The sequence below is a fragment of the Pocillopora damicornis genome, chromosome 13 (assembly GCF_964200805.1).
Source record: "Pocillopora damicornis chromosome 13, jaPocDami1.2, whole genome shotgun sequence".
NCBI lineage: Eukaryota > Metazoa > Cnidaria > Anthozoa > Scleractinia > Pocilloporidae > Pocillopora > Pocillopora damicornis.
The window spans coordinates 10,129,932-10,152,445 of NC_142682.1; the positions used below are offsets into that span (position 1 = coordinate 10,129,932).

Here is a 22,514-nt window from a genome sequence, read left to right on the forward strand (position 1 = left end):
GAATAAGAACTTAAATGAGAACTTGTGTAAAAACTTGAATGAGAAATAGAAGTAATGTATCAACAAATAAAATGAGCGGTAAAGAATCTTAGACTGAAGAAGCGCCGGCTCAAAAGGCGACTTCAATGGATAAAAATAAGGCAAAACCAAATAAAGACCCAGGGGGTGTCGCAGCTGGCAAAAAACTTACTGAACACAACAGAGGAATGAGAAAGGAAAAAAAATATGAAAGGAGATTTAAAACAATCCAAAGGAATGCAACCAGAACCAGAACCGAAACCAGCACCATCATCATCGTCTCTGTCACTCACTCAAATTCCCTCAGTAGCAAGTGTCGTTCTCTCAGTGGCTGGACTGTACTATAAAAGAAAAGAGTTGATGGCTCTCGTTGAAAAAAAGGACAAATTCAAGAAACTGGTAAAGATATATAAAACAAAAAGATCGTCAATCTTGCCAATCCAATTGACCACCAAGACGCAGTGACCAAGAAGTATGTTGACGAAAAAACAGAAACAATTGATTTATTCTATTTTTTTTTTCAAAATATGCCCCCAGAAGTGTCTTCGTTGAGACATTCGTCTAGGAAAAAGCAACGTGCAGGTATCACACAGACCATAACTCAAACAGTGAAATATATTATCAAAATAATTTTGTGTCCCTGCTTTCGATCAATTAGGATTCAAAATCAAAACAGATGGCTCTCGAAATCGGCAAATGAAAAATTGAGATACTCTTCGATTGGAAGTGGAATCTGGTGGATTTCTCTGCCAAGAAAAACAGATTTTTAACGATTGGTGGAGCAAAAGCAGAGAGACAAGATTTTGGATTTATCACATCGATGGTGAAGGAGGAGGAAGGTTTCCAAAACAATAGACATTGATCTAAAAATGTCGATTGAGCTGTCATTAGGTGAAAGAAAATGAAAACGATTAAAGCGTCAATGCTTCTTCTTTCTGGTTCAATGGTGAAAAACTTTTCAAGTGTTCTGCAACACCTGCAATAGAGGCAGAATTCGTGTGGGAAAATTACACAAAAATAGTTCGAGATCGTTTTCATGAAGGACTGACCTCAGACTGTCACACTCTTCTCCCTTACAAAGACGTAATTTTGGCAGAAGAACAAATCAAGGCACACCACGACTTTTTTGGGAGAAGATACAACACTGACATTTGAAAATCTTCACACAAACAATCAACACCCTTTTAACGACGCCGATCGCGCGACAAGAGGATCGTTCAAGATGATAATATTCACATCCTCTTCAGAACTCATGAGTGAGACGTTGTGAAGATGGTGTTAATATTATTCACCTGTGAAAAATTTAAGTTGCCTTTTAAATCAAGGTTGATTCAACATGCTCAAAAACTGGTTGATTTGAGATTAAATTCACTAGTTGCCTTTCAAATCAAGGTTGACTTGAAATCAACCGTGATTTCCAGGTTAAAATTCACGATTGCCTTTGAAATCAAGGTTGTCTCCAAAATAAGTCAGAAACCCCAATTTCTAACCACAGATTGAAGTAGCTATTTGCACACACCTTTCTATTCAATCACCTCAACTTTATTATAAATATGTATAAACCAGCCTTGTCAGTTGCAGTTTGGTTGCCTGTTACCCCGATCAAGAAGTCACTGTCGAAATTACTTCTTATATTGACAAAGTTCTCTCAAGATCACATGCCTTTACCGCTACCCTCTGACATTACTGCAATGTTGCCTGAGTGGGATCCAAAGTAACCAATACGTACTCGCTTTGTTAGAGAATTCAGTTCATATTACAAATCCAGATGTTAAAGAGTGACTGATAAACCAGCAAAAACTAAATGAAATTGAGTTTTGTCATGAGTTTCATGTCCCTGTAGCTACAGGGACATGACAAACTCAATTTCATTTAATTTTTGCTGGTTTATTAGTCACTCTTTAACATCTGGGTTTGTACTATTAATTGAATTCCCCAACAACGCGAGCACTTATTGGTTACTTTGGGTCCCACTCAGACAACATTGCAGTAATGTCAGAGGGTAGCGGTGAAGTTACCTGCAAATCTTGAACGATCGCTGTTCCACGTGAACAGAGTGAGTAAGATTTGGCCTTGTCACTCTGCGTTCTTATGCGCTTACATGTTAATTTTCAATAAATGCTCGATTTATTTGACATGGCGTCCTCTTTGTCTTCTTTGCGCTACGTAACAAATCCCTTGGCGATTGATACTTCGGGAAACCGATAATTTTGTTTCCTTTGACTGCTTTGGGACCTGCACAATGTGTCTTGATATGGATTTGACTTCGCTGAGAGACCTTTCGCACCTTTACTTTTAGAATTTGTGCAATACACTTTGTCTGCTCAGTTGGGATGTGCACAATTTTATTTTTGCTCCTCCACTAGTCGTTTCTTTCTCTGAGGGAACCATTTACTTTCATTAACTAGCAATGCTCATCGTAAAATACTTTGCCAACTTGAAAGTAAAGCCTGCAGCAGAACTTTCATAATAATTCCCAGCTTGGAAAGATTTACATCTGACTATGACATTTTCTTCCGTCCACCCTTCACCACCCTGAAGCCAACATCCCTGCTAACTAGATCTTCGACCTAAAAAATGGAAAAAGCATCAAGAAAATACAAATCAAAACAGCAAAGTTGAGTTGCCCACTATAAGTTTAATTCACTACTATTTCTAACAATACATATTCCTGAAACATACAAATGTTTACATCCTTTTAGTCATTTAATAGAAGTAAATTTTACTAGAGCCAGAAGTCACCGATGCTGCTTTTAAAAAGGCATCTACAATAAAATATGCCATGGCCAAACCTTACTGTTAGGAAATGGTTGACTCATCTGAAATCCATGATCAGTCTTGAACGGGAAATCAAATTGTATCTGAATAAGCCCAATGTGACCCTTGTTTGAAGCATACGAAGGTGTTTATGAAGGCATTTATTCATCAAAAATGCTATTCAGGCTTCCCCTGTCCGTGGTAGCATGACATGCCATTAAAAAAACAAAATATCCTGGGATGGAAGAAGCAACCTTCTACAAGGACAAAGGAATTCTACAAATAAAACTTTTCCGGGATTCACATAAGAAACCCAGTATAACTAGTAACATGCATGTGAATCATGGATCATGCTTCTACGGTGGTCTACAGGGGACAGCCGCAAACAAATGCATATTGGTGCAAACAAATATATGTGGATGTAAACAAATGTGGGGGTAGAGTCTACCTTGGCATAAAGTGCTCAATGCTGTGGTAGCAGAGCTGAGTATATATAAGTGAAAGAATCAAAGAGGACGCATCGATTCTCTGTTACTCTGAGTTTCGCGCCTAAGCGCTCGTCAGACAGAACTTTTTATATATTGATGCAAAAATAAGCGTTCGTAAGACAGAACTTTTCATATATTGATGCAAAAATAATAAAGCATTAGGTAAAATTAATAAATGTTGCTGCAAATTAGTAAAAGCTCCGTCAAATAAAAGTAAACATTTCGGCAAATTAATAAATGCTGCAAACAAATAAATTTTATTGCTTCAAATAAATAAAAGTTGCTGCAAATAAGTTGAAGTTGCTGCAAACAAAAACTAACAATCTCTGCGCGCGCAGGAATCGGGAGAGACTGGCACTGGTAGTTCAATGACCAGAATGGCTGGGAGTTACTACATCACGGGCGACGAGCGGGGATAGAAAAAACGACCCAAATACGAGTGGTCAGCGGTGAAACAACTTTCATACTTCATATATAGACAGATCATTTGTAGTATCAGGAAACAATCGTGTTGTAAAGCCGAAGTGTAAACAGTTTACTTCGCTAAATAAAATGTTAAGCAATTCAAAAGTGTTGATTGTACATATATCTTTTACTGCTTTAATAAACAATGAAGGCATCGGTGGCATCCGAAAGGTGCCAAGAAGAATTAAATGAACGTTTTGTAGTTGCAGAAAACAATCGTGTTGTAAAGCCGAAATGTTACCAAGTTACACTTCGCTACTTAAAAAGTTAAGCAATTTTCCTCAAGCTTTAACTGGAACAATACTTTTAATGCTCTATTAACCAACGGAGGCATCAAAGCGCCAAAGCCACTGTTCGCTGTTTTTAAACCAAATAGACCTTTTAGGTAGAGATAAATGAATAAAAAAAAATAACAACAGCAATAACAACAAACACAAAGAAACTAAAATGAAATATAAATAGGTAGTTCAGACGCAGCATCTCGCAAATCGCGTAAGACTGCCTTTGAAGAAATTTACCATAAACTCTGAAAGACGGCGATTCTTCTCAATTAAATTATCCCTGAATTAGGAGAGTCAGGAAAGGAAACCGGGATCTGTGCACTTTAAAACACTGAGAGATTATATACCTATTTGAGAAAATCTGTTGTGGTTTTTTTCTTTTGAATGGCTTTCTGTATTAAAGTACATAACACGTGGAGTTCAATGCCTGAAATGAAACTAACAGATCATCCATCTCTGCTCTGTTTCCCTCGAAATATCCAAAACAATAATTGCCTTCAACAGAAAAGCCATTGAGATGTTCTTTCAAAAAGTCGATCTCTAAATCTCTTAACATTGTTGGCTTTTGGTCTTCATCCATGGCAAAATCTTCCAGGAAAAGCAAACTACAGTGCGAAAACCAAGTTCCTGCCAAATTTGATTGACATTTTTGACAACCGGAAATCATGATACTTTTTTTTCGTCACGCACGTCACGCAGCTAGCTACAAACCATATATATAATTATTCTTGGTGCTTTTCCAAATGCCACTGACTCCCTCTCCGAAGCCTCCATTGTTTATTAAAGCAATAAAAGGTATGAGTTCAATCAACACTTTTGAAAAATTGCTTAAACTGTGAAGTAAACTGTTAACATTTCGGCTTTACAACACGATTGTCTCTGGAACAACAAATTATATGTCTCTATATGAAGTATAAAAGCTGTTTCACCGCTGACCGCTCAGACTTGGGTCGTTTTTTCTATCCCCGCTCGTCGCCCGTGATGTAGTAACTCCCAGAATGGCTCAGAATGGCTCAAAATGGCGGGAATAGCGATGCTGACTAGCGACTAAATATAGGAATGGCTCTGATCTGTGATTTGATGATAAAAATAGTATAAGTTAATAAGTTATATCTTAACTCCTTGCTCGTGAGTATTGATAACCGCATGTCTCGAAGCGGAACAATGAAATATCAATGTGAAAACACCGATGTGTCAAACAAGAAATGGCTACTTACATAACGAAGAGAAGGCAGAGTCTATCTCGTTCAGCGAGGTCGTTCAGCGATATTCCAGCGATGAAAAAGTTATCCGCTGCCAAGCTCCGCTGACAAAACTCATTTAGTCAGTTTAGGCGGACGACCAGAGAATGGAACCATTTCTGTATTTCACTACTGACAGGAATGGCTTCAACTCATGCGTATATTAATTTTTTTTCGTTCTGGCTGATTAATTTATACAATGATAAAAAGTGAAAGAGCGATTCATTAGGTTCTTCTTATGTTGAAGTCAACGGTGCTTGCAAACGAAACCTTCTTTTATTAATACAGGGCCATGTAGCTTCTAAGTTTTAAAATAATGCAGCAACCGAATGTCACGTTTGGAAAATCACGCAATGTTGCGTGACCCTGAGACCGATGTTTTTAATTTACGATACGTCCTGCTGGAGAAATATGGCTTGGCCGCAATCGAGGGAGTTTTTTTCGTGGAGAACTGATTTTCTAGGCAATTGTTCACATGAAGGACAAATCCATTCATCGGGCTCTTCATCTGTTTTTGCACAACACCTAAAGGAAGAAAGTCGCGGATTAATTTTGCTTGGTAATTTCTAACAACTCGCTAAACATAAAAAAGGAAAAAAAAAAAAAAAATAAACTTACTAGTCAAAACAGTGGCAATAGCTCTCGCACTGAATCATGTCAAAGTACCTTGACTGTTTGCAGGGATAGCACAACCAATCTTCGAACAGTTTTCGCCTATATAACAAGAAAGAGTAAAATGATTTTATAAAACTTGTTCTAAAATTAATGAAGGCTGTTCATCACATGACGCTGTACTGAAACGAGTATATCTCGTTTGCTATTGTATCACACTACTGTTTTAGACAAGGTATTTATACCACTTAAATTTAAGAAAGAATGAGTAGAACATAAATCATATTTTCTGTAAAGTACACGAGCCATCTTAACCTCATTTGCCAACTGCTTTCCAGGCATCATCTGTAAAAAGCCTCTTCAATTTTTCAAATTTGAAAATTTCCAGCTAAAACCGTGGCTCCCAAAATACATCTCTCACCTTGCCTAAAATTCCTTATGGTCATTGACCCCGCAATAGCCGTCAACAATGGCTTATAAATATAGACGTTTAGTGTTAACTTGTAAAACTCTGAAGAAGTGTACGACACTTAGACGAAATGCGTCAGAGAATAAAGAAATTTTAAAACTACTGTTCGCACAGCGCTGCTCACTAGTTTAGTTTTAAATTTTTAAAAAATTGTTTTAAAAATTGTGTTAAAAATTGTTTTAAAAATTATCAAAAAAAAAATAAATAAACGTTTGAGTCGGAGCTATCCGTCAGCTGGACCAGTTAAGATCTACTTCTTAGTGAGTGCATGATACTTACTGTCATCCTAGAGAAGATAGCTAAAGCCAAAAACTTGCAGAATTTTTATTTCTTGATTTACTTATTTGCTCCCTCAGAAACATCCCTAGGACTCCAACCCAAGATTCAAGAACCTAAGGGATCTTTTCCAACGTTTGCCTCTCTCAGACATTGTTGATGTATGGAAAGAAGGAAAGGAATCGTTTGTTTGCATCCCTACAGTGGGTTTCAGCACTACTTCTAAAAATTGTCTTTGCTCATGAAGCACCAGTAGAAAGAAAGATGACAGCAAATACCTGTGCTAATGTTATAACATTTCCTGTAAATAACATTTACATGGAGTATGAGTTGTTCAAGAATGAAATGATCACCTGCATTCAAGACTGTCAGGGATTTGGAATGGTGTAAAGGAGCTGTGGTCTCCATAAACCTGCAAAACTGACACTAGATCTTTGTCATTCATGTAACAGGGCAGTCATATTAGTGTACCAGCAGTAGCTGTTTTATATATTTAAGATCAAACCATGGAGTTAAATTCCTGGAGGTTAGAAAAGGTATTGTTAACCCTTTAACTCTCAAGATATCATTAGTAATTCTCTTTACTGTCAGCCATATAGTTTTGTGATGTTAGTTTGGAGAATTTGGTATTGGATCAACTAATAATCCCCTTTTTAAGACTTTCCTTTATTCTCATCACTTGTCTGCTTGATATTGTATGGAGAAATTCTCTCTTGGTCACTTGTGGGAGTTAAAGGATTAAGGTACACCAGTGTTACTGCTGAAAATGGTGGATTAGAAGAAACAATATGGGAGAGGGATGAGGGACTTGAAATCTTAAGAGGTTGTTCACTCTAGAAGTGTGAGCACATGCTACAAACACTGATTCAAAAGTACAATGCTCATTTGTTAAATTTGCTTGTCTGTTTGATGGGCATATGAAAAACAAGTTCACCATTAGGAAAAGATATTTTTGTTGGATTATTATCTCTTAAGTAAAAATCTTTAAGAAGTGATACATTTTAAATTTTGATATGCTCCTGTTATTGTTATAGAAATAATAGATGATTTCTAAATGCCAGTTAAAATTCACTCTGCTGAAACATTTGAATGTGTTAGTCACATGCTCCCTTCATTACAGTTACATGGGTATTGCATGCTAGTAAATTTAAGAGATGATATATTAAACACCATACCTAATTGTCACATTATAACAGTACAATCAATGTCAATTATGAAATCAATTTCAATTACGATTCAATTTGATACACTGGTTTTCCTAAACCTGGGAAACAAACTGTTTACAGGTGCCAAATGACAACTAAGGAATGCAACAGAATCAGGGTGGACAATGTGTACCTCACATCTTTTTCTTGGGTTTATGAAAATCATTCTGACAGATAACAAATGTACTTTCAGACATTTCCAGTTCATTATGTCAAGCATTGGATCAAGGTTGTCGTAGGTGAATAAAATATTGGAACAAATCAAAAGCTTCTTTTACATTGGTTGGATAATTCTTGTTCGCTATAACATATTCAAAATATTCTGCATATTCTTCTGTATGTTGTGGAAGTTCACAATACTGATCCATTTCATCTACTTGAGCTTGTGTTACAGGTATGAGACAATCAGTAGCTCCTGAATACTCAGGTAGAAAGAACAAGACATCTGGCACTCCAGAGACTGTGTCATGCCTTGAATGCCTTATATGATGGCTATTCTAGTGATCTTCAACTTTATCAAGCTCAGCCTGGATTACTTTGGCAAAGGAAAACCACAAACATTCCAAGTGAAAAGTGTCACCCAAATTGAGTAACCCAGACTCGGACATATCCTTGAAAAAGGAAATCCACCAGCTAGAGTTGCTGTGTTTCAGGAAAGACCACCAACCTTCAATCCATTGGTTTTCTGGAGACGAGCCATACCTGTGGGCCTTTTCTGCAGCATATTCATCTTGATCTGTTGCTCTAAGACTACATTGTATGGCTGCCAACGTCACATTTTTTGTTCCACAATCTGATCTTACAATCCTTGGACAACCTTTCAAACTTTGAACTGTGTCTAAATAAAGCTTTGCTGGAACACTTGGATCATTATTAGATTTCACCACTTCAAGCCAAGGAATTCTCCTGCTATACCAACAAATACAACCATGAATGGGAAATCCATACGGCTTGAGCTTGTCATATCCTGATGATGAATGGGTAGAATGATATCAATGGGTTTTTTGAAAAAACCAGAGTGGCTTAGGGTAAGAGTAAAATACTTTTTTTAACATATAGGACATAGCAAATCACATTGATTTTTTGAAGCTGCGATACAAAATCTATTAAATTTAAATTGCTACGTTTTTAAGGAATCGAAAGCTTTTTATTCTACTAATAACCTAAATAAAATGAAATAACTGGAAAACTCGTTAGATTTCTGATATAAAATTCATCACTTGCTGGTAAACTGCTTACCGTCTACATGCCAGCAAAAATTTGGTCCTGGAGATAGATAGTTTCGTCTCGTCAAACGTCTGGCGTTTCTGTCTTGCACGCCATCTGGATCGATTTTTTTTCATCAAACGGGCAACCAAAGAACAAGGGACATGCACATGGTGTCTTAAACGCAAGGCATGCCAGATATTTCTGTAACCTGCAAGTCTTCCTGCACCTTCGATTTCTCTTCTGTTTAGTAATTCAATCTAGGATTCTGCCATTTTTTTTCCACTTTTCAGTCCTAGATCAATCAGCCTTCTTTTAAGGTACATCTTATAACCGTTTTTCTCGAGTAAATGAACAATAACATCGTGACGGTAACTGCGATGGAACATTTCTGTTATTAAATCATTTGCTGACACTGCTGACGAATTATCACTCATCTCAGATTTCGGCTCGTCTACTTTTTCATTAAGCTCTTTACCACAAGAATAACAAAAGTTCGCGGGTATGGAGAGAAGTTCTGCAGTGCAATGGGTACAAAACATCTTTACTTCTGCTTGTGTGTACTGCATCGCCATTCCTTCTTATATTAAACAACTCGTGCCAGTCCCTTCCGATTGCTGCGCGCGCAGAAGTTTTCAGTTTTTGTTTGCAGCAACTTTTACTTGTTTGGAGCAATAACATTTTTTTTTTTTGCAGCATTTATTAATTTGCCGTAATGTTTGTTCTTATTTGTTGGAGCTTTTATTAATTTGCAGCAACATTTATTAATTTTACGCAATGTTTTATTATTTTTGCATCAATATATATTTGCTTACATCCACATATTTTTTTGCACCAATATAAATTTGTTTGCAGCTGTCCCCTGTATGCTTCTTTTAATAATATCTAACAACTGTTAGATATAACTGTATTCAGTCAGCTTGAGAATAATACTTATTTTGGTAGAAGTAATGACGAGTATCAGAGTACCTGCTTTTTCTTTCATTTTACATTTTTCTTCATTAAAAACAACTACTCTCAAAAGTTCCATTTTAAGATTAGTGCTTCAAAATTAATATCACCTTGCACCAGGGTTATCATAAAAAGACATGTGATCCTTGACCAACTGAGTGTGCACATCTTTGTAATCACCTGAGCAAGTACACTAATTTAGTATATACTAAAACAGTGAATAAAATTGCAGGCTTGCTCAGGTTCTACTCAAACTTCAAATATCTTGTTATTCACCTCCAAGCAACATGCCCAGGATTTGCACCTAAATATGTTGTAATAATTACAGAAACATTCTGCAATATTATCCCACTGTTTTGGTATCTACAAAAACAACTCTTCACCTCAGTGTTGGTGGCTAGTGATGGATTTTTACCATGCTGCTATAAAATTAAGTGAATAGTTGTTAAATATCTTATGCATTGTGTAGAGTTGAATACACCCTTCCTATCACTAAAGAAAAGAATATCAGATATAAAAGTAGTAACATACTGTTTAAGAGTGGAAATTGCCATCTCTAGGAGACTTGCTTATCCTAATTATGTATTAACTTTAAAATGAATGTCACAATTGTTGTTAGTCACTTCTTACTAAGTCTGAGTGCTTATTGGTCAGCCTGAAAGTGAATTTACTTTTCATGGACAAATATCCTTGTCTCCTGCTTAGGCTAAAGAAACAATTGTGGTCTGAGAGTCAGTAGCTAGTTCAAATGATACTCTGGTCACACCAGTTCTAGATGGCTTTCAAGTCATACTTTTATTTGGTTCCATCTAACACAATACCACAAGTTAAATTTTAATCTACCCTACCACTAATAACACTTTGCTTTATCTTTGGAATTACAATCTCGATTAATCAGCTTGACTTACCATTTGACTGTCATGAAGAAAGGATAAAACAATATTTACCAAGTAGCATACAATTTCTCAAGAGTCATATTTTGAAGGATTTGCAATTCGTTGCATTTTTCTTACAAACATTTGCCATTCCAGAGAGCTGAAATGTCTTCTGGGAGCTCATTCTTACAGCATTCTGATTGACATGCACGAGATTGCAAAGCCTAGCTGACAAGACAACTATACAGAAGATTATTCATTCATTGATATTTTGAATCCATATGACCCTCAATATTATGAATCTGAAGTGACAAATTATTTTCTTGAGAACTTTCTTGTTTAACTGAGAAGAGCAAATTGATACAATTTTTTCCTGCTGGAATTTGATGTATTTTTGTGTACTGATGACAATCCAAGGAAGTACTGTAAATTTAAATCAAAACATTTTCATACTACATAGTGATCAAAATTCTTCTTTCCATTTCATACTACATAGTAATCAAAATTCTTCTTTCCATTTTATATTGTAGTTTTGTTTCTTTCTACATCAACAAAATTTAGCCAAACAAAAATTCCAAACATCCTTTCAGTTTCAAGTACGCCTGCAGCTTACTGAGTCTTTGATTAACAGTCCCAGATGACAAATGTTTCCACAACAACATCAGTGTTCCAAGAAAGATGGCTGTTTGCCCTCATTGTTTTTTATTTTAATGTGGAATTCCTTTATACAGTTATCCAATGCTTGCTTGTTTCCAGCAAAATAAGCACTAATTGCATTTTGAAAAAGCAACAATTGCTTGTGCATCACCTTCACCTGTGGATGCAGGAAAAGCAAGTAAATCAGTGGTGAATATAAATCCTATTTATAAAAGTAAATACAATACAAATTATTACTACTTAAACCAACTCTTTGATAATCAAAATTACACCTTAAGAACCCTTTCAGTATTGATTACACCATTGCTACAATCCCATTGCCAACAAGATATTGGCAAACATTTGTATTTGTAGCAGACAACATCCAAAAATTAACACTTAAAATCAAACAACCTTTCATCTTCACTCCTCAAAGTTGCCTCCAGAATTTACTAGGCTCATTATAATATTGGGAGTGAAATTCATCTACAAATAATCAGTCAATAAGTTGATATTACATGTACATACAACTATCAATAAATGATTCTGAGTTTAGTGAAAAAGCGAGTTGTTAGTTCTGATTCTTCAACTTATTAGCTTAAGTAGTATAGTTGTACTGCTCAACTGGTTCAACTTGCCAATAGTCTGTGACTGTTGTAAAAAAAACTAGATACTGGATTACTAAGCTCCCCTCTGACATATCTATTTACTGCGTTTTGAGCCCCAGGAATTTACAGAAAGAGAAATTATGCCAGAGTGTGCAAATGAAGTTTAATTAAAGAAACCCAAACAATAGTGTTTTCACATGACATCATGGCATCCATATTGGTATTCCAACACAATGGAAAATCTGCTATACTTTTGTTCCAAATTAGTCCTGTGGGAGTTGAACTCTTTTTAAAACAAATTCTCTCTCTTCTCTATTAGGCTCTATTAGGTGTATTCAATACAGGTGAGGTGCATGATGTGAACACTCAGATTCAGCTTTTTTTCCAGCCCCATGTGACTTTGTAGTAAAGCTGCTCACCTTCACATGTTAAAATACAGTATCAAATTTTTCTCCTCATATTTAACACTGTATCACAATTTTCACAACACTCCTATTCCTTTTGCAATTCAAGAGGAATTTGCTCAATAAGTTCAGTAGTCAATAAGCTGAGTAAGTGAAGGAAGACCAAAAGTTTACTGGCACTTGGCCCATTTACAAGGATGAACCCCGAACATTTCCTAAATTATAATTGAACTCTTGCATGTAGCTAAAGCAATTGCCTTAACATTGTACATAATAGCTGATGTATTAGATGTATTTTCAGTACCTTGTTTTCCTCCAGAAATCTTAGTTTGATAGCTAAATCCCCACGTAGTCTGTCAAATTTCTCTTTTTGAACATCAAACTGTTGCTTTGCCTCTTCAGCTTTCAGAGCTGTCCCTGCTGTTCTTGGTCCAGCTTGGGTGGATTCTAGGTCTGTCCTGTAAGCATCATATTCTATTCTAGCAGATTCATAAGCTTTCACTGTCATGATGGAGTCTTCCATGGTCTTATGCACCAGAGTTGTCAAATTTGATGTAAAAAAATTTAGTGCTCCAAGAAGAACTTCCCCATTTTTGACAAGTGATCTCTGAGATTCAGCATTATAGTTGAATTCATCTTGGAGCTCAGGTGACTTCATCCCTAAATCTGCAAAGGCATCAGCAAGACTTCTTTGACTTTGCACCATATTTTGGAAATGGTTTGTCATCTGTTTTGCTAGTTTTAGAACATTGACATACTTAACTTGGGTTTCCTTTAACAAAAGAATCTGTCCTTCAAGTTCGGTATCTACAGTCTTTGTGCCTTTACCAAATCTCTCAGAAAGATACTGCCTAGTATACTTGTATGTTGAAATACTCCATTTCTTTAAGTGATCTATTTTCTGAGCAGTGCCTGGTCGAATGACAGCTTGAGACGAAGGATGACCATTTTGATAAGTTTCTGCTGGTGTCTGCCATGGGGGCAATGAAGAAGGCCCTATTGAATTCAAGAAAGATAAGCAATTTGTGATAAACCTATCTTACATATAGATGTCCAACCTCATTATTACAATATAACAGTTTTACAACTAAAAGTACCATGTACAGCAATGATTTATCTATTGCTGCATACAAAATTGAACACAAAGGTGCGTCAAGAAGAGGCGACGTCAAACAACAAATTCCTGAGGATTGCTGATTTAAGATCCAAACTACTGACTACTACTCTGCTAAATTTTTCACCAATAGGCAATGGAAAAATGTCACTTTTACTATAGTAAGCGACTTGGCAAAATCAGTTCTTTAGTTCTCTCCTCTCGATGCTTCTTCTAGTCAGAGGTTTTCAGAGACTCGAGGCAATTTGAATTTCCTTGACTTATTTAGTCTGCCAACCCGGTATTATGAAGGCAAAGTGTCTCATTTTGATATTCTGACCTTTTTATCCGCTGGTTTGCGTATAAGATGTTAAATGTCACGGTTCGATGGGCCTTCAACACACTTAAGCTAACATAAGCTTACAGAGGTAGAAAACTTAGTAGACTTCATCTTTCACATTGGGTACATTCAATTGAGGATATTATCATACGCGTGGAAACAAAAAAACTCTGACAAAATTGAAAAGTCGTTGCGTTTTTCCATCAAAATTTATTTTGTTCAGTAAATCGTGGTTATTTTCTTACCGGAACTTTCCATTTCTAATCTGGGTGACTCACTATTATCGTCGACTGTAAGTTGAACCGTACGTTCTGATGTGTCTTGTAAATCGGTAGCTACTTTTAACATTTCGTCCATGCCTGGAAAATGTCGTGGATCATCTTCTTCAAAATCAATTCGTGTGGTTGCACTGGTACCAATAGCGCCAGAAATCATATCTTCGTTCAAGTCAGTTTCACGAATCCCGTCCACAACCGCTTCATGGTTGTCCGCCATGTTGCTGCGATGATGAGATACCTGCTGACGTGACTTGTCTTATACGGGAACTTCAAATTGTGGTTAGCCCATTGTAAAGATCTGATTGGCTATGGGAGCTGGAGGATGGGCTCCATGTTGCCCGCCTGAGGCCCGCTCGGGATTGTCTGCAGAAAAAATAATCACAATCTACCTTTGACCAGCCTGTGACCGGTTTGACTTCGTCATAGCCTCTAATAACGAAAGAACTTAACATCTTTGTGCTTTCATTTTTCGTCGAACAACCAACTGGGATACACAAAACTATGGTAAGCCTTCTCTCCAGATTCAGCCTATGATGACACTTCGAGGGACACCAACATTGTGAAAAGGAACATTTGAAAAGGACCAAGTCATGTAGGTGAAAACCGAAAATATAACAAAACAGGAGAGAACACTTGGTCCTATTCTTGGCTGCAAGGAAATACTTTTCTAGGAGTTATATGGAACTGACAGAGACAACTTGTTTAACAAAAAAGAGCTTCGTAAGCAAGACAGCTCTATCCTCTCTTGATCCTACGTTAGTTATCAGTTTCATTCAAAAATGGATCAGATCAGGGTGAAACTGTAACGAGAAATCAGACGTTGATCACTATCAAGAATTTAAGGGTTGAAAGAGCAGAGGTACGAGCCTTCGCTCTAACAAAGGGCTGACCCTTGAAATGTCAACCTTGGAAACTTTTTACGGTTGCCAATTTATATTATCAACTCAGCTGATAATTAAAACCACATCATCCAGAGGTACAAGCAGTTTCCAATTGCACAGTGTTCCTTACAATGTGCACCAGGACATGCAAAGTAATACAAGAAACTATTTGACTATGAATTTTTTATGCCAGTGGGTGGGCTGGTAAGATCCACAAGAAAGCGAAACAAATTTACGACCCCTTTTAAAGCGAAATACAGGAGAGGGCAAAATATAGCTATAAAACTGAAAACAATGGATAAAGGACCGAGTAGCATGGAGTGGAATGCTCAAATTCGAGAGGTTCTGAACAGCTCTTCCTTTGTAATAGTACTAGGACTGAGTGGAGTGCTCTACCTGAGGAGTGATCTCAAATTGGCCGAGTGCATAGCGCGATGCTGATTTGAAATTATGAGCTCGATCTATACTTAACTGTACGACACGAAGTCCGAACGTCTCCTTCAAGAGATCAACTGCTTACAAGGTCTTCAAAGAGTGTGATTCTAGCTTAGCTTTCACCTGGCCTACTTTTTTTCCTTTCATTTTTTTCATGGACTGAAAATCGTGTAAATGTTTCAACAGAGGGGGAAGAGGCACTCTGTATGAAGTACTACCACTCGTATCGCGGACGAGGCCACAAGACGACTATCACCTTTGCACTCGCGAGGTGAAAGGGATTATTGATTTCAAAATTTACTTACTCAATATGCACATAATTTCCACAGGCATAATTGCCTAAGATTACAAAACAACGCAACGAACAAGTCAGCTCTACTACACCTGAGTGTAGTAGGGCTATCTAAAGGGCCATCTTAAGGGTGTGACCATGATGACACTGACGAAAGATCCCGCTTGCATGTACACATTATCCCGGGAAATAGTGAATGGCTCCGAATCACCACCACCGAACCTCAACGCGTGGGAAGAGAATGGGACCCGATAGCCACTTACACGAAGCTAGGTTGGACTATCACCTTGCCTGGTAAAGAAATTGACACCACCAACATGCTTCTCAATTAAACGTCAAGTGTAGACTACGAAGAACTCTGTACACTAGACTTGCTTGGGTTAGCAGATCCATCTACAGGAGATCAAGCGGTTGTCTAAAAGAGTTCAAGGAAAAACAGCTGCAGAGAAGCGACCAGGGATGATACGAGACAGGACTTTCGTGGGAAGGGAACCACCGACTTGGCCAGAAGATGTAACCACAACCGCGACTGCGTAATCACTGGCTGAGGCAAAGACGGTATGCAAGATTTTCAAGCAAGTCACAAACCAGGAGGCGGACGAATTTGATGCAGTATTTCACAAGTATTTTCTCTAGCCCGTCTCACAAATTGGTGGATGGGTCTCAAGGTTCTTCAAAATTAGACGTCCACCCCGTGAAAGAAAATCAGGACCACCAATCACTGAAGAACTGAACAACCAAAGAAGAGTTTTTAAGAAGATGGCTCCACAGGAAGGAGAAAAGTCAGAAAAATTTTAATAAGATCGAATGCAGCTCAACTTGTAATTAAACGAACACCAACTACGAGGAGTAATTTCACTTCTAATTAAATCGACACGAGAGAATCATGTTGAATCTTATCGGAGACAAATAAAAATTGAAAAGTTTGTGGAAACGGCTTCAGTTGGCATTTGCAACAACACTTTCATTTTGAACATGTCTATTTTTCATCTTGCCCTTCAAAATTTCCTAAGACTAGAAGCTGAAAGCTTACGGTTTAGGTAATCCTTAAACTAAGATAGCCTTTAAGATAACTTTTAACCCATTACTATTCTCTTTTTTGGTGTAATTCTCTCTTGTTTAATGTTGTATGGAGCTCATGCACAAATTATTTCAAAGCACCCTCTTAAAGTTGATTGTGTCCAAAATATAGCTGGTTTAACTGATAACTTATTATCACTGTTTTTCTATTTTCCTATGTCAGTCTATGTCAGATATTTCTTCCAAACATTCATCATATCTACTAGGGCTCTGACCCTACATTACAAGCTTAAGAAAGAGGAATAGTCTTAGAAAAGGATTTAAGTTCCCCCTTCTACCAACCTGCCATCATAATCAGCAAAGAATCATAGACATTAACCACTCTCTCCCGCTAAACTCCTGGAGTAGTCCCTCCAGTGGCCAAAATTTCTTTTCTCCCTCTAAAATTCGTTTTTGTCCTCCTCCAAAAACATGCGCATGTTCACAGGACTTGTACTAAAGAACCCATGGGGGGGTTCTGTACTGTAATGGGTTTTTGACTCATTGATACCCCCTAAGATTGATATCCTTTGCTTCTCTCATAACTTGATATTGCTAGTGACTCATACATAATTGAAAGGACAAATAACATTCTCTAACCCTATAAGTCCCAGAAGTGATTAACATGTTCAGGTAATGAGAACACTCAAACTTATCACGTAGAAATGATCTTGATCTAACACCACATTCTTGTAATTAATTTTCAAGGATATGTGCTGCAGCTAGATGAGGAGAATTAACAATCTGATCCTGTGAGTTAAGTGGTTTAAGTATAACATTCAAACCTGCTAATGGCAATACATGCAGACTTAAGTTAGCCAGTCCTATCCACAAGGGCTTTCATGAAATAACTGGTAGCACTTCCGCCAGCCATTCCAAGTGTCATGCTTAACACACTTAGGTATCCAACAGTTTCCTTAGCTCTTCCTGGTACTTCAGATGAAGAGTAAGAGATTAGGGATGTTGTCAGATGACCAGTTGATAGACCAAGTACTGCAACAAAAGTTGCCATCCAGGCAGGCCTTGTACTCATACTGTGAGGGGGTACACTAAGACAGATGCCAGCAATAATAAAGAAACGAACAAGAGTAGATAGCCATGCCCACCAAATAGAATACATGTAATACAAAGCCAATGGCCCTCGGCCAATAACATCACCAACATTGTATACTAAAATTAACAACACAGGGAACCAACCATTACCAAGGAAGTCTGTTGCCATGGCAGCCACTGATGGTATCACAACATACTGTTGGGCAGTTACTAATGTAAGCAAAAAACAGTGGCAGAAGACATGTTTATAGCGCAACACTCTCAGTGCTTCACCTGTAAAGAATGCAAAACGTTGAAAAGGATGTTTCCAGTCAGTGTCAAGACCACTTCTTGGAGCTTGGGAGTAGTAACGTTGAAATGCATCACCTCCAATGAGATGAAAGTAAACAGCTACCACTACCAAAGTAAATATGGCTGCTGTCCCAAAGTAGTAATAGCTTGACACATGAAGATTTTTGGTAGCAGTCTTTGTCAAAACTCTTAAAGATGTCATAAGGAAGCCACATAAGCCTACACCAAGCTGTGGAGATAATAAAAGAAGAAAATATTATACAACATTTCAGAAAAACTTACATTTATTTAAAAGTTCTCTGTGATATTCATTACAAATATTTAATTTTTGTTTAGAATAATGAGGGCACATCATAACAGTTCCTATTTTAATATCTTAATAATTTAATACCTACCCATTTATAAATCATTACAATTGTGCCACAGAAATTGTGAAATGTACAAACAAAACGATCAGTGTAAAGGTTCATATGTGAAGAAAGTAGACCAGCCCACACAAAAATAAATTGTATTTTAATCTGAGGGCTCAGTGAGCCAACTTGCATAATTATCAGCAGAATAAAACTGTTTTACATTACAGGGTAAGTAAGTGTTATCAATTGAGTTGCAAACACAAACTGGCCACTGTGAAGAGTTTAAAAGCTGATGTTTCGAGCATTAGCCCTTCATCAGAGCCATTCAATTGCTAAATTACCTTAATTTGGGCTAATTTTCCCCAATTCTGTCATTATGTTTTCAAATGAATGGTGAATAGCTTTGGTGTTTCTTTCCCTTCAAATGAAGTCTAACAGGCTCATCAGAGTGTTAAATTACAAACTCCAGTTTTTTCATATGGTAAATATTTCCCAGTAAGGTTTAACCCCACAACAAACTGGGGTTGATAGGTCTGATAACAGAAACTACCTTGACTGTGTGAAACTGAGGTTGTCAATCTAGGCCAGGTTGTTCAAAGCATTAAGATAACCTAAGGATAGTGTGAAATCTAATTTCAGATCTAAAAGCTTTAAAAGAAAATTCAGTCAAATTCTTCTTGTCTAGAATATGACTATTTGATGCTTTAAAAAGAACCCTGAAAATTAAAATGAAAAGGCTTTTGAGTAAAGGAATAAAGAGACCCAGATTAAAATTTAACCCTGGGTTAGCACTAATCGGCCCTCAAACAACTGGGCCCTTGTTGTGCCAGGTTTATCCTTGATTTGAACATTACTTGATTTGATTTGCCTCTGGTTTGGTGTTGTAACATATTGAAAGGAAACAGTACTCCATGAACAATCAAGCAATCAATACATATAAACCCTCTATGCTTGCTGCTCAAAATTTTGAAAAGTGATATTTGTATATCAAGTTGTATTATCTATGTCCAAATTAAATATGTATATCCAATTGCCTAAATACATGAATGTCCAGAATATCAAGATGCATATCCACGTCCTTTTTTTTAAAATTTTTTAAAAATTAATTAATTTTTTATCATAATAAAAAAACGGAATCTAACATTTGGAGTTAAATAAGTATTTTATAATGTTATAATATATGGTATGTCTTGCGCTACCCCACAATGTCTGTGTCAGTGTGTACTGTCTTTTTTTAATGGTTAGTGACAATTGTTTCATGGATAGTTGTAATTTAAATATTTAAGTAATGCAGCTCCTTGCCTTTGTTGGACACAGCAGGAAATCAAACAATAAAGGAAAAACTATTGATTGCCAGTAAAATGAACCTATTTTAGAGTTACCATGAACAGCTAAATTTTTAAACATATTTCAGGTATCAAGTTTGTTAACGCTACAAAGGTGCCTGTTATACGACTTGGGGTATTCCTATGCCATGGAGTTTAAGGTATTCTGTCATTCCATCATTCTGTGAAATAGGGTTGCGTATGAATGACTTCTCACTTCTCGGATAACTCTCAACAGAGAATCGAAGAAAGAATCAATGTTGGGAACCATTGAGCCGCCTTGAATGCGAGTCAAGTCACGAACAGTTACATGACGTAGTTTCCTCAAAATTTATATCTATATCGTAAAAGTTGCATGTTTACATCGGACCATGTGCAAGTACGCAACAAAGGGTTGGACATATGGAGATATATCTTAATATTCTACACATTCATATATCTAGGGAATTATATATAAACGTATGTTGCAATTTGGACCCAAATACTTAATTTGAACATAGATACGGCTTCTCAATATAAAATAAAGATATCACTTCAAAATTTTGACCCTATATGACCAGCATACTCCCCTTCACTTTCCACGAGATAACTTACCATTAGTCCGTGGGTGTATATTGGTGGCAGAGCGTGAGTAGTAAGACCAAACAAAGTAGACTGGCACACGGCATCTGCCAAGCCAAGAATACCTGCTAGAAACAGAACGGACCAGTAATGGCTCTTAAGACATGTTGACCCACATAACTCCAGCTGATCAAGAAAAATGAAGCCCAACATGCATATGACTACGACTGAAAATCCACTGACAATCCTCCATTTGAAACTAGCTGCGCGACCCCACACCAAGTTAACGAAACAACCACAGAACAGCAGCGGATTGTAGATCGCGTTCATTGCAAATTCTGGTTGCTTGTGAGGAAAAATGTCATCGAAGTAATCAACAGCGGCGAAAATCACAAATATAGGAAGAACCGAGCCGATTCCAAACAAAATAAACTGTAAATACATGCCAACGTTTTTCCTCGTTAACATATCCACCAAGGGCTTGACTTTGTTCCGACAATGGAGTTCAGAATCGTCGCCTATAAACTGTTCACACTCGGCTTCTTGGTCCGCCATCGTTGGATTCTACGAGAGATTTTCTCCCTTGCCTTAAAAGATTTTAAACCAGGACTTTCAACATCCGAAATCTACACAAAATTCTTTAATTTCGACGCATATAAACATAGAGTTCAGTCAAGAATTTAACCACTGAATTCAACGATGTTAGCCGGTGCTCAGACTGGAAGTAACCCTTCGTCCATCTGGTCGTATCATGACCCTGACGGCTTCTAGGGTTTGAAGGCATATTGCATTTCAAGTGTTCTGATTGGTTCACTCAACTTCGGTTCTCAGCTCATGTTACGAGTCACCTTGTATGGACATGCATTGCGACCAGTGTTGGCAGCAGAAAATTGTTGCTGAAAATATTCAAACGTTCAGGATTTCGGGAAATTTATTAAGACATTGTTTCCAAATACTCTTGCTGAATACGAGATTGAACATCCAATGCACGCTCATGGTATAATTGTTAACTAAAACAGTAGATAGCATTGAAGGCGTGCTCTGATTGGCAAGTTCTATACTTAAGATATATACTATATCTAAGTATAAATGTGGGGGTAGAGTCTACCTTGGCATAAAGTGCTCAATGTTGCGGTAGCAGAGCTGAGTATATATAAGTGAAAGAATCAGAGAGGATGCATTGATTCTCTGTTACTCAGAGTTTTGCGCCTAAGTGCTCATCAGACAGAACTCTGACTGTCTGACGAACGCTTAGGCGCGAAACTCTGAGTAACAGAGAATTGATGTGTCCTCTTTGATTCTTTCACCTATATCTAAGTATATATATGTATATATATATATATATATATATATATATATATATATATATATATATATATATATACACACACAAAATAGGCTGCTAAGGTTCATTAACTTGAGGTGTTACTCTATTGTTGGTGTTCCTCTTATACATCCATTCATCCACTCAATAGAGTAACACCCTAAGTTAACAAACCTTAGCAGTCTGTTGTATAAATTTAACTAGCCTTAGTTTGCATAACTTCGCACTAAGGAAGCCCAAACTAGCAAAACGTTTACTACCAAAGTATATAATATTTGTGCCTTTTGAAGTCTACCAACTTAGGCATGGTACCACACTTCAATTCATATACATATATATATACATATTCTGATGATTACGTAAGCATGAAACTCAGAGTCACAGCAAAAAATTAAGTCTTATTGATTAATTCAACCTTCAGATATACCATGCTCTGCAAACACATTGAGCTCTATACCACAAGGATAGACTATAACCAATTGCTCTGACGAAGGGCTAATGCTCCAAACGTCAGCTTCTTTATCCTTTACGGTGGTTAATTTACGTTTTCAACCCAGTTGTTAACACTAAATTACCTGCTAGACTAAAAACCAAGATTTATATATATGTATGTATATATATATGTATGTATGTATGTATATATATATATATATATATATATATATATATATATATATATATATGTATATGTATATAAATATTATGAGAGGAAAAAAGGACGCAACTACATTTCCCGA

General features: G+C 36.9%; 2 protein-coding genes and 1 pseudogene across 3 annotated transcripts; all 3 read right to left on the bottom strand.

Annotated features, from left to right (window-relative positions):
* Nucleotides 1-7,543: 7,543 nt before the first annotated feature.
* On the bottom strand, nucleotides 7,544-9,727 carry LOC149035425 (uncharacterized; annotated as a pseudogene). Its single transcript, XR_016182444.1, has 2 exons — nucleotides 9,052-9,727; nucleotides 7,544-8,779 (listed from the first exon to the last, which is right to left on the bottom strand). The product of XR_016182444.1 is annotated as an uncharacterized LOC149035425 (transcript).
* Nucleotides 9,728-10,741: 1,014 nt separating this feature from the next.
* LOC113680372 (arfaptin-2) lies at nucleotides 10,742-14,732 on the bottom strand. Its single transcript, XM_027197398.2, has 3 exons — nucleotides 14,171-14,732; nucleotides 12,797-13,488; nucleotides 10,742-11,658 (listed from the first exon to the last, which is right to left on the bottom strand). The coding sequence occupies exons 1-3, from the start codon at nucleotides 14,418-14,420 to the stop codon at nucleotides 11,506-11,508; spliced, it is 1,095 nt and encodes a 364-aa protein (XP_027053199.1). The 5' UTR covers nucleotides 14,421-14,732; the 3' UTR covers nucleotides 10,742-11,505.
* A 2,041-nt stretch (nucleotides 14,733-16,773) lies between these two features.
* Nucleotides 16,774-21,237, bottom strand: LOC113680371 (uncharacterized). Its single transcript, XM_027197396.2, has 2 exons — nucleotides 20,487-21,237; nucleotides 16,774-18,443 (listed from the first exon to the last, which is right to left on the bottom strand). The coding sequence occupies exons 1-2, from the start codon at nucleotides 21,006-21,008 to the stop codon at nucleotides 17,685-17,687; spliced, it is 1,281 nt and encodes a 426-aa protein (XP_027053197.2). The 5' UTR covers nucleotides 21,009-21,237; the 3' UTR covers nucleotides 16,774-17,684.
* Between the last annotated feature and the right edge of the window lie 1,277 nt (nucleotides 21,238-22,514).

Coding starts and splice junctions, on each gene's coding strand:
- LOC113680372 (XM_027197398.2), bottom strand. CDS start 14,420: ATGGCGGACAACCATGAAGCGGTTGTGGACGGGATTCGTGAAACTGAC. Junction 13,489..14,170: donor ATTAGAAATGGAAAGTTCCG/GTAAGAAAATAA, acceptor TGAATTCAATAG/GGCCTTCTTCATTGCCCCCA. Junction 11,659..12,796: donor GATTTCTGGAGGAAAACAAG/GTACTGAAAATA, acceptor CTGCATCCACAG/GTGAAGGTGATGCACAAGCA.
- LOC113680371 (XM_027197396.2), bottom strand. CDS start 21,008: ATGGCGGACCAAGAAGCCGAGTGTGAACAGTTTATAGGCGACGATTCT. Junction 18,444..20,486: donor TATACACCCACGGACTAATG/GTAAGTTATCTC, acceptor TTATCTCCACAG/CTTGGTGTAGGCTTATGTGG.